The sequence below is a fragment of the Heteronotia binoei genome, chromosome 4, assembly GCF_032191835.1.
Source record: "Heteronotia binoei isolate CCM8104 ecotype False Entrance Well chromosome 4, APGP_CSIRO_Hbin_v1, whole genome shotgun sequence".
Taxonomy (NCBI): Eukaryota; Metazoa; Chordata; class Lepidosauria; order Squamata; family Gekkonidae; genus Heteronotia; species Heteronotia binoei.
The window spans coordinates 183,977,961-183,989,862 of NC_083226.1; the positions used below are offsets into that span (position 1 = coordinate 183,977,961).

Consider the following 11,902-nt stretch of genomic DNA (forward strand, 5'->3'; position numbering starts at 1 on the left):
TTGTGAGCCGCTCTGAGACTCTTCGGAGCGAAGGGCGGGATATAAATCCAATATCTTCTTCTTCTTATCAGCCCCAGCCAGCATGGCTGATGGCTGGGGCTGATGGGAGTTGTAGGCAAAAAACATCTGGAAAGCTACCATTGGCCACCCCTGCAGTAGAAGACAGAAACAGGATCCAGGATGATCTTGACATGCTGGAAAACTGGGCTAAAGCCAATAACATGAATTTTAACAGGTATAAATGTAAAGTTCTGCATTTAAGTAGGAAAAGTTGGAAGGGACCTCCAGGGTCATCTAGTCCAACCTCCTGCACAATGCAGGAAACTCACAAACACCTCCCTCTAAATTCACAGGATCCTCATCACTATCAGATGGCCATCTAGCCTCTGTTTAAAAACCTCCAAGGAAGGAGAGCCCACTGCCTCCCGAGGAAGCCTGTTCCATTTAGATAGGAAAAATCCAATCCTTGGTTATAGGACGGGGGAGACTTGTCTTACCAGTAGAATGTGTGAAGAGGGCCTTACATAAGTCAGCGTATGTTCCACTAATACCCCTAGTTCCTTTTGGCACATATTACTGCTAAGACAAGTCTCCCCCATCCTATAACCATGCATTGGATTTTTCCTACCTAAATGGAACAGGCTTCCTCAGGAGGCAGTGGGCTCTCCTTCCTTGGAGGTTTTTAAAGAGAGGCTGGATGGCCATCTGACAGCAATGAGGATCCTGTGAATTTAGGGGGCAGTATTTCCGAACTTCCTGCATTGTGCAGGAGGTTGGACTAGTTGACCCTCGAGGTCCCTTCCAACTCTATGATTCTAATGTTTTATATGAAGAGTAGTTGTCTTTTAGGTGTAAAATATGAAGAAAGACCTTTTGGGGGGGGTAAGCATTTTCACCATTTCTCTTTCTGGTGGTTCTTAGATTCTCTACATGATTTCCAAGCTGAGTTAAACTGCACATTCTGAGCATTTTTCCTCTATATTGCCATAGATGACTTCTATTGTTAATCAGTCTCCTATCGTTAATCAGTCACTCTGAGCACTCAAAATGTTTCTTCCCTGTGGGTTCTCTTTCCACACTCTGAGAATTAAAAGGGTTTCTCCCTGTATGGGCTCTTAGATGTTGTTGAAGAATGCTGCTCCAAGTGAATCTCTTCCCACACTCTGAGCATTCAAAAGGTTTCATCTCTGTGTGGGTTCTTTGATGCTGTTGAAGATACACACTCGTACCGAATCTCTTTCCGCACTCTGAACATACAAAAGGTTTCCCCCCTGTGTGGGTTCTTTGGTGCAGTTGAAGATACACACTCGTACTGTTATCTCTTTCCACTCTCGGTGCATTCAAAAGGTTTCTCCCCTGTGTGGATTTCTTGGTGCTGCTGAAGATACCTATTTGTACTGAATCTCTTCCCACACTCTGAGCATTCAAAAGGTTTCTCCCCTGTGTGGGTTCTTTGATGGACTTGAAGATTACTTCTCTGACTGAATCTCTTTCCACACTCTGTGCATTCAAAAGGTTTCTCTCCCGTGTGGGTTACTTGATGCCGTTGGAGACTGCCACTCCAATTGAATCTCTTTCCACACTCTGAGCATGCAAAAGGTTTCTCCCCTGTGTGGGTTCTTTGGTGCAGTTGAAGATACACACTCGTACTGTATCTCTTTCCACACTCTGAACATATAAAAGGTTTCTCCCCTGTGTGGGTTCTTTGGTGCAGCTGAAGACTGATACTCCGACTGAATCTCTTCCCACACTCTGAGCATGCAAAAGGTTTCTCCCCTGTGTGGGTTATTTGATGGACTTGAAGATTGCTTCTCTGACTGAATCTCTTCCCACACGCTGTGCATTCAAATGGTTTCTGCTCTGTGTGGGTTACTTGATGATGTTGGAGAGTGTAACTCCGACTGAATCTCATCCCACACTCTGAGCATTCAAAAGGTTTCTCCCCTGTGTGGGTTCTTTGGTGCAGCTGAAGCCTGATACTCCGACTGAATCTCTTCCCACACTCTGAGCATTCAAAAGGTTTCTCCCCTGTGTGGGTTCTTTGATGCTCTTTAAGACTGCAACTCCAACTGAATCTCTTCCCACACTCTGTGCATTCAAATGGTTTCTGCTCTGTGTGGGTTACTTGATGATGTTGGAGAGTGTAACTCCGACTGAATCTCATCCCACACTCTGAGCATTCAAAAGGTTTCTCCCCTGTGTGGGTTCTTCGATGGTTTCGAAGATGACTACTCTGACTGAATCTCTTTCCACACTCTGTGCATTCAAAACGTTTCTCCCCTGTGTGGGTTCTTTGATGCTCTTGAAGACTGCTACTCCGACTGAATCTCTTCCCACACTCTGAGCAATCAAAAGGTTTCTCCCCTGTGTGGGTTCTCTGATGCAGTTGAACACTGACACATTGACTGAATCTCTTTCCACACTCTGAGCATTGAAAACGTTTCTCTCCCGTGTGGGTTACTTGATGCCGTTGGAGATCGCTACACCAACTGAATCTCTTTCCACACTCTGAGCATTCAAAAGGTTTCTCCCTTGTGTGGGTTCTTTTGTGCCGTTGAAGATACGCACTCGTACTGAATCTCTTTCCACACTCTGAACATACAAAAGGTTTCTCCCCTGTGTGGGTTCTTTGATGGGCTTGAAGATTGCCGCTCTGACTGAATCTCTTTCCACACTCTGAGCATTCAAATGGTTTCTCCCTTGTGTGGGTTCTTTGGTGCCGTTGAAGATACACACTCGTACTGAATCTCTTTCCACACTCTGAACATACAAAAGGTTTCTCCTCTGTGTGGGTTCCTTGGTGCAGCTGAAGACTGATACTCTGACTGAATCTCTTCCCACACTCTGTGCATTCAAATGGTTTCTCCCCCATGTGAGTTCTTTGATGCTCTTCAAGACGGCCACTCCTCCTGAATCTCTTTCCACACTCTTTCCAGGAAAATGGTTTCTCCCCTGTATGAGTTTTCTGATGTTCCTGAAGATTTGCAAAGCTCCTGAATCTCTTTCCAGACTCTGTGCATTTGAATGGTTTCTCCCCTGTGTGGGTTCCTTGGTCCACAAGGAGCTGTGATCTACTTCTGAAGTACTTTCCACACTTAACGGATTTACTTGCCTTCATTATCATGTGCTTAGTTATGTTATGCTTTCTTCCATCTTGATTCTCAGCCATATGGCCACCGTACTTTCTCTCAGGTAGGCCTCGAAAACTGACGTTTCCTTTCAAGCCATTTTTAACTCTGACTGGCATTTGCTGATGAAGTTCCTCGTCCTCCTCATTTCTCTGATCATCCTCTGCTGCAATAAATAGAGAGACCCTTTTAGTACCTGGGAGGTTTGTAAGGTCCAAAGGCATCTATGTGACTACATAAGGAAAGGATTGACGCCCCTTTGGCCTCATCCAGTTTGCCTGATCTTAACCAACTTTCCCCAGAATATTTAGTATTGAAGGATACCTCACACTCCCTGAAGAGCCACAGGAGAGCTCTTGCCCAGAATGAGTTTCTGCACCTCCAGATTTCAGTCCCCAAAAGGCCACCCTCCCTCTCTTCCTCCTTACTCAGAGGGCTTTATGCTTGTTGCTCAGAAGTAAACCATAAATCCGCTGTGGCTGTTCCTTGCCTCTTCCCTTGACATAACCATAAAGGATACTCACTCTCAGCCAGCTCATTTGGGAAGGAAATATGCTCTTCGGATCCTCTTGTTGAACTCTCCAGCCTTTCTTTGGATGCAAAGCCATGGTCTGTTTCCACCACTGTCTTTCTTATACTTCTCATTTCTTTTGCAGAAAGAGAGAGAGAGAGAGAGAGAGGGAGGGAGAAAGAGACTGATCATTCTTATATGGGAAAGGAAAGAAAGTCAAGAATAAAAATTCTTCTGGAAGGATGAACTCGTGGTCAAGATCAAAGTGAAGAAGAGGAGGAGGAGGAGATTGCATTTAAAGCCTGCCAATCACTACCCAAAGGAGTCTCAGAGCAGCTTAAAATCTCCTTTTCCTTCCCCTCCCCACAAAAGATGCCCTGTGAGGTGGTGGGGCTGAGAGAGCTCTGACAGAAACTGTTCTTGAGAGAACAGCTCTAACAGAGAGAGGATTGATTGGGGAATCAAACCTGGTTCTCCCAGATAAAAGTCCACTTAACCACTACACCAAACTGGCAATAAGGGATACGGATCTCTGAGGCAAAGCACCCCCTCCACAAGGGCTAATGTAATTATTAAGTCACCTGGTCCAACTTTCAGGTGTTTGCGATTTGTGTCTCTCTGCAGCATTATCTTCTTCAGGGCCAGACTACAGAATGTGGCAATTGGTTAATCATGAGAACCTGTAACCAGTAGTCAGTAGTGTAACCAGGAGGGAGGTGGCATTAGGAGGGTGCTGACAATCTCTGGAAGATTCCATCAAGAAGGGCCCTTGATTGGGTCGTTAGGACCACCTGAGGTAAAGGTACAACGTATACTACGGGTATCGTCCAGAGGGAAGCCATGCTAGTACACCTTGATATTATCCTGCTTCATCATGAAGAATAGTTTTATGTAGAGTAACTTAGGCTACAGCTGGTATATTCATGCTACAACAAGAGTTGTCATTTAATACAAAGTATTTCATGTATTAGATAGTTCAGTCGGTGTTGTGGGTCAGCCAGGCCTCAGCAATAGTGAGGACTCCTCAGTACAACAGGAGCCCCCTTTAGCCAGCCGGCTGACCATAAGGAATATGAGCTGCAGGCTTGTTAGGATTCGCAGCCAACAGCTAGGGCACAGCCACCAAAACCCTCAGCAGGTAACCTCAGTTGGCTGTCCCCAGCCCTCCAGTATCACCCACAAAATTAGAGCGCTGCAGACGGAGGCTGAGAACAGAGCTACAGACAAGATGGCAAAGTGCACGGTCTCCTGGTCTGACGCCAGCTGCTTGCTGATAACAAAGAGGTAGTTGCAGGATTGCTCCCAGGCACTTTGCTGCAAGCATGATCCTTAGCCGTGGGCTATAAAGCCAGCCAAGAGAGGCTGTCAGGCATGGATACAATGTGTACGAAAGATGCTAAGCCACCAACTCTGCCTTGCTTGGCTTCTGGAGCCCTGACCTTGGACTAAACAACCCTATCTTGCTCCATTCTGGCACCGGATACTCCAAGTCTGCAAGCCAGCACAACTAACTTTTCTTCTTTATTTGTTGCCGAGCTGCAGAAACTGTGCTGTTTAGCGATGTTTAAAAATCTTTAATAACTTTTATATATCTTTAAAGAGGGTCTGCATTACTTGTGCACACTCTCCTCCTGTGCCCACTGAACTGGATGCTGCTTGGGTACAAAGAATGAGGACTCAGGGAGACCCAGGCTTCGGTTCTGCACATGACTGTTTCCAGATCACAGGCAGGTGTGTTGTAAAGTTTAGCCACAGAGAAATAAGGATTTCTGAGGGTTCTCATCCCCTTTGGCTCAAGCCAGGGCACCTTCTCCGGTTGAGGGCTGGCCACAACACTGGCCTCAGTTGCCCCTGGGCGAGTACACACACACTCAAACACACGAAGCTGCCTGCTACGGAATTAGACCCTTGGTCCATTGAAGTCAGTCTTGTCCGCTCAGTCTGGCAGCAGCTCTCCCAGTAGCGGGACAGGCCTCAAAATGCTGTATTGCTATTGAATCATTTGATTCAAGCCTCATCACAATGGCAGCAATTGGCACCTTTGCCCCTATGAAAGATCCTTACCCAGAAAGGCCACGCTCCCATAGTTCTCCAGCATGACTTTCCTGTACAGAGCTCTTTGTCCTGGATCCAGCAGGGCCCACTCAGCCTCCGTGAAAGAGACGGACACCTCCTCAAAGGAAAAGGGACCCTGGAAGAAAAAGCAGATTCGCTCCTCAGACATCATGCCAGGCAGAGCTGGCACCTTGGAAGGGAGTCGTCTGGGAAGGTACAGGGACAGACAGAAGGAACGGGGTGCAGAGGAACTCTCACGCACACACCTTGTAGTGGCTGCAGGAGCAAAGCGCCCCCCCCCCCCACAGAAAGGAAGAGGGACCCAGGCTGTCCCCCCTCCCTGCTCATCTCCCCTACCTGGACTGGAGCTGCAGCAGTCGTTTTCACATCTCTGAAAAGAGGAACACTCAACAGCATCTCTTCACTGCTTGGTACTGAGATAAAGGAAGAAGGAAGAGTGTTTGCTTGTTTCTTCCCTCCTGCACACACCTCCCACCCCCTCCCCAGGAGTCTGAAACCTTCCCTGAGCAAATTCTTTAACACTTTTTATTACATTATGGGAGAAGCACCAGGGACCTAGAGCGAGTTAGAGCGATTCCTCAGTGGAACAGGCTTCCTACTTGGGAGGTGGAGGGCTCTCCTTCCTTGGAGGTTTTTAAACAAGAGACTAGATGGACATCTGACAGCAATGAAGATCCTGTGAATTGAGGGGAGGTGTTTGTGAGTCTCCTGCATTGTGCAGGGGGTTCAACTAGATGACCCTAGAGGTCCCTTCTAACTCTATTATTCTATGACCTATGAGCTTTGGGGATTCGAAATGCTGCCAAAATATTTCAAACCTTTATGAGATGTGGGGCTGGCCTGGGAGGAGTGAAGGGGGTGGGGGATGTTGAAATGACATAGCATGACATGTTACCATCACATTCACAATCTACCAGAGAGAGGGCCTTCTCGGTAGCAGCCCCCTACTGGTGGAACCAGCTACCGGAGGACACAAGGGCCTTGTGGGACCTCGCCCAGTTCTGCAAGGCCTGTAAAAACACACTCTTCCAGCTAGCCTTTAACTGATCTAGAGTTATCGTATTGCGGGAGCAAATGTAAGAATACTGAAGGCATCGGAAACGAAACAACTACAACTTATATCAGCACCAGATTGTTTTAATGATTGATTTTTAAATGGTCCTATTAATGTCATGCTGTTTTTAAATGGATTGTTTTCGTTTGTTGCTGCGAGCCACCCTGAGCCTGCTTCAGCGGGGAACATAAGAACATAAGAGAAGCCATGTTGGATCAGGCCAACGGCCCATCCAGTCCAAAACTCTGTGTCACACAGTGGCAAAATTTTTTATTTATTCTATAACTTATATCCCGCCCTTCCCATAAAATGGCTCAGGGCGGCTCACAGCAAACGCACACACTGTGGCTAATAGCAACTGATGGACAGGTGCTCCATATTTTTATCTAAACCCCTCTTGAAGGTGGCTATACTTGTGGCCGCCACCACCTCCTGTGGCAGTGAATTCCACATGTTAATCACCCTTTGGGTGAAGAAGTACTTCCTTTTATCTGTTTTAACCTGTCTCCTCAGGGGAGGGCGGGATATACGGTAAATCAAATCAAACAAATTCAGCCCAGATGTGACTTGAGTGCATCTGGAAACTTGAGAGTAACAGGAATGAGTTTTCAGTGTGTCTTTTGGCAGCTCATGTTACAACCAGCTGGACCTGGACAATAGGCCATGTTTATTTATTTATTTATTTTATTATTTATATCCCGCCCTTCCCAGCAAGTGGCTCAGGGCGGCTCACAACACAAAATTTCACATAAATAAAGTTTAAGCATAAAAACAGTTAAGATAATTAATACATTTAAATATTAAAACATTAGGGACAGCAGAAATCTAGTATAACCACACTTGGTTTCTTGTACCAGCTAGTCATAAGCCAGCCGGAAGAGGGTTGTCTTACAGGCCCTGCGGAACTGGGCAAGGTTTGTGAGGCAGAATCTGCCATTCTAGAAGAAGATGATGAAGAAGAAGATATTGGATTTATATCCCGCCCTCCACTCCGAAGAGTCTCAGAGCGACTCACAATCTCCTTTCCCTTCCTCCTCCACAACAGACACCCTGTGAGGTAGATGAAGATATTGGATTTATATCCCGCCCTCCACTCCCAAGAGTCTCAGAGCGGCTCACAATCTCCTTTCCCTTCCTCCCCCACAACAGACACCCTGTGAGGTAGATGAAGATATTGGATTTATATCCCGCCCTCCACTCCGAAGAGTCTCAGAGCGGCTCACAATCTCCTTTCCCTTCCTCCCCCACAACAGACACCCTGTGAGGTGGGTGGGGCTGGAGAGGGCTCTCACAGCAGCTGCCCTTTCAAGGACCACCGCTGCTGGACCTGGACAAGAGGCCATGTTTGTGAGGCAGAATCTGCCATTCTAGTCTCTATTGTTATTTGAAATTTTGGATATTTTATATAAATTTTAACGGATTTTAATTGTTAGTTGTTTTTATGATGTAGCCCACCCTGCGCCTGACCTACGCGAAGGGCAGGCTAAAAATCGAACAAAATAACTAAGTAAAGCCACCTTGAGTTTCTCTTCTGGAAGGAAGGTGAGATATGAATATTTAAATGAATAGGAGGAATCACCATGAATTTGCGTGATCTCCTTTTAGGGGCACCACAGTGAGTGGACATGGAGTGCCACAAATTAACTCTGTGTTGTGTGAAGAAGGATTTTAATTCTCTTCCTCACCCCCAACTAGTTTCTACCCATCAAATTCACAGTGTGCCACAGTTGCACCCAGCCACGACGGGTCTTTACCACAGCAGAGGGCATCTTGGGCCTGCTCCGTGGCCTGTGCCCTCTGCCCTTGCTCCAAAGAAGCTCCTTCTGCCTCAGGAATTGCAGCTTCTGTCTTCACGGATGGTGCCCACATCTGAAACAGCAGTGAGGGAGAGGTGTAAGAGATGGAATGGAAGAGAGACCAAGGAAGAGATCTTGCCCCACTCCCAGACTCTGCACCCTCCCATCAGCAGATCTGGTCAGTTATCTGGAGGGATCAGAAATTCTCTAGTAGAAGAGTCTGTGAAAGAGCCTGTTTAATCTCCCATTTGGATGATTAGCACTTGGACAGATGTCTGGCAGGGAACCTTTGGGAGAAGGCCAGATATGATTGCTTGAATTGGACATATGGAGTCCCCTCACCTGTTCTGCTTGCCTCTTCTCCTCTGCCTGACTCAGGAGGAAACCTTCGGCCAGGGCCACCGCCTGGGAACTGGTCTCCGGCCCACATCCTCTGACCCAGCTTTGCATTGCCTGGGGCAGAATGGCCAGGAACTGCTCCAGGATCACCAGGTCCACAATCTGCTTCTTGGTGCGCCTCTCCGGCCTCAGCCACTGGCTGCAAAGTCCATGGAGCTGGCTGCAGACCTCTCGGGGCCCATCGGCCTCCCGGTAGTGGAATTGCCGGAAGCGTTGGCGATGTACATCTGAGATGGCAGTGAGCTGATCATGGATAATTGGCACCGGGCAGTCCCAGAATTCAACATCACTCTTGGTTTGGGTGGGATGGAGGCTTTCAGTTTCTGCCTTGCCAGTTCCAGGTCCTTCTGGGTTCTGCTCTTCCATCTCTTTCCCCTGCACCTCTGACTGGGTGATGATGCCTTTAGTCCCTTGGGTATGAAGAGAGGCGTCTCTCTGGAGGAAAGCAGAGTCACAGACAGTCACATGGAAAGTCAAAGCGAATGAAGATACAGCACTGCATTCTCCACTGCAGCGGAAGCCAAAGTGCTTGGCATTCCGGCCAGCCAATCAGCATGAATGAGTCATCCCATTAGATCCCATTTGGGCCTCCTTTCTGCATTTAAGTAGGAAAAGTTGGAAGGGACCTCCAGGATCATCTAGTCCAACCCCCTGCACAATGCAGGAAACTCACAAACACCTCCCCCTAAATTCACAGGACCTTCATTGCTATCAGATGGCCATCTAGCCTCTGTTTAAAAACCTCCAAGGAAGGAGAGCCCACCACCTCCCGAGGAGGAAGCCTGTTCCACTGAGGAACCGCTCTAACGGTCAGGAAGTTCTTCCTCATGTTGAGCCAGAAAATCTTTGGATTTAATTTCAACCCACTGGTTCTGGTCCAACCTTCTGGCGCCACAGAAAACAATTCCACCCCATCCTGTATAGGACAGACCTTCAAGTGCTTGAAGATGGTGATCCTATCACCTCTCAGCCGCCTCCTCTGCAGGCTAAACATCCCCAGCTCCTTCCACCTTTCCTCCTAGGACTTGGTCTCCAGACCCCTCACCACCTTCGTCGCCCTCCCCTGGACCCTTCCAGCTTGTCTGGACCCTTCTTCAAATGTGGTACCCCAAACTGAGCCCCATTTGTCTCCAGCTCAAGCTGCCCCTTTGCCTCTAGCTGCAGAGAGAGCCGAGGTGTGGCCAGGGAGGCGCTTCCCTCCAGACTCCCCTCCCCCGCCCCCTGCAAACGGGGTTGCCAACCTCCAGGTTGACCACTCACCTCCCGCCGGGAGAGGCCAGTTTTCTGGGGGGGGGAGACCGGGCCCCGGAGGGAGGGCGGGATGGAGAGCGGTGGCTCTCCCCGTCCCGGGTTCCCCTCCCCCAGCTGGCTCTTCCTGCCATGCACCCCTCCCCCAATGCCCAGGGACTTCCCGCCCGCCCAGGAGCTGGCAACCCCTCCCTCCCTGCACCCGCCAGCTTGGGACTCCCCCCGAGGCTCCCTGCCCGACACCCTCCGGCTGCTGCTGCCTGCTGGGGTTGCCAACCTCCAGGGGGGTCTCCAGCTCTCCCCCGGGAGGACCACCCACCTCCGCGGCTTCCCGCTCCTCTTCCGCGGGCTGCAGAGCCTTCTCCGCCCCCTCCCCGCCTCCCCGGTCCTCCCGCGGCCGCTCCAGCCGCCGACTCGGTGGCCTTAACCCTCTCGGCGCTGCAGAGGGAGGAAGGGGCGCCCCGCCGTCTCCTGCGCCGAGAGGAGCTCCGGCTGCTGCTCAGGGCTTTGTGGCTCTTCTGCACCAGATCTGGGGAGGCTGCAGGGCAGGAAGGGACGGAGAGCCACGAAGCAGACAGATGGACAGTGGCTGGATGCTGCTGCTGCTGCAGCCCTTGGCCGGGTCAGGGAAAGACCTAAGAGAAGCCCTGTTGCCTCCCGCCCCAGCACCAAGAATACAGAGCATCCCTGCCCCAGACAGAAGAACATAAGAGAAGCCCTGTTGGAGCAGGCCAATGGCCCATGCAGTCCAACACTCTGCGTCACACAGTGGCCAAAACCCAGGGATCTTCAGGAGGTCCCCCAGTGGGGCCTGGACACTAGAAGCCGTCCCACTGTTGTCCCCCCCACATCAAGCACCCAGAATACAGAGCATCCCTGCCCCAGACAGAAGAACATAAGAGAAGCCATGTTGGATCAGCCCAGTGGCCCATCCGCTCCAACACTCTGTGTCACACAGTGGCCAAAAAACCAGGTGCCATCAAGAAGTCCACCAGTGGGGCCAGGACACTAGAAGCCCTCCCACTCTGCCCCCCAAGCACCCAGAACACAGAGCATCCCTGCCCCAGACAGAAGAACATAAGAGAAGCCCTGTTGGACCAGGCCAGTGGCCCATCCGCTCCAACACTCTGCGGGGAGGACAGGGGCCTCAGTGGGCCGATAGAGGAGTCATTTCCAACAGGGGAACTGATCTCCATAGTCTGGAGCTGAGCTTTAGTTCCAGGGGATCCCCAGGTCCCATCTGGAGGCTGGCAACCCCAGCAGGCGGGGCAATTTAAGCTGCAACCCCTCCGCAAAAAAAAAAAAAAAAGTTCCTGAGAAGCCCTAAAAACGCCGGGAGGAAGCAGCAACTCACGCGGAGGCCGATCTTCGGTCCGCTTCGGCATGCCCCGGTCTTGGGCTGCAAAAGCTCCCTTGGGAGGAAAGTTGTTTTCGCGGAGCCTCTGCCCGGGGCGCGGGCGCTCTCCCTCTCGAGCCTGTGCGAAGCAGCAGCAGCAACTCAGGGCGGGCTCCGTCTGTCGATCCCGGGCGCGATTCTGCCCTAGGCACGGCGCGGCGGAAGGAGGGAGGCGGGGAGGGAGGCGAGATGCGCCCGGGCCCGTCGGCGACAGACCCGCTCGGGGCCCCCCAGACCTGGGGCGACCCGCCCCCCCTCCCTACACCACTGGGGACCAGGACTCTCCACTGTTGC

At 50.3% G+C, this 11,902-nt stretch overlaps 1 protein-coding gene across 1 annotated transcript; it reads right to left on the minus strand.

The window, feature by feature from the left end:
* Positions 1-1,747: 1,747 nt before the first annotated feature.
* On the minus strand, positions 1,748-11,597 carry LOC132570184 (zinc finger protein 436-like; the record flags this gene model as incomplete). Its single annotated transcript, XM_060236618.1, has 9 exons — positions 11,567-11,597; positions 10,532-10,650; positions 8,908-9,399; positions 8,524-8,638; positions 6,052-6,128; positions 5,704-5,830; positions 3,653-3,775; positions 3,087-3,294; positions 1,748-2,711 (listed from the first exon to the last, which is right to left on the minus strand). Coding segments are annotated over exons 1-9 (2,256 nt in total), but the record flags the coding sequence as incomplete, so codon positions are not given.
* Between the last annotated feature and the right edge of the window lie 305 nt (positions 11,598-11,902).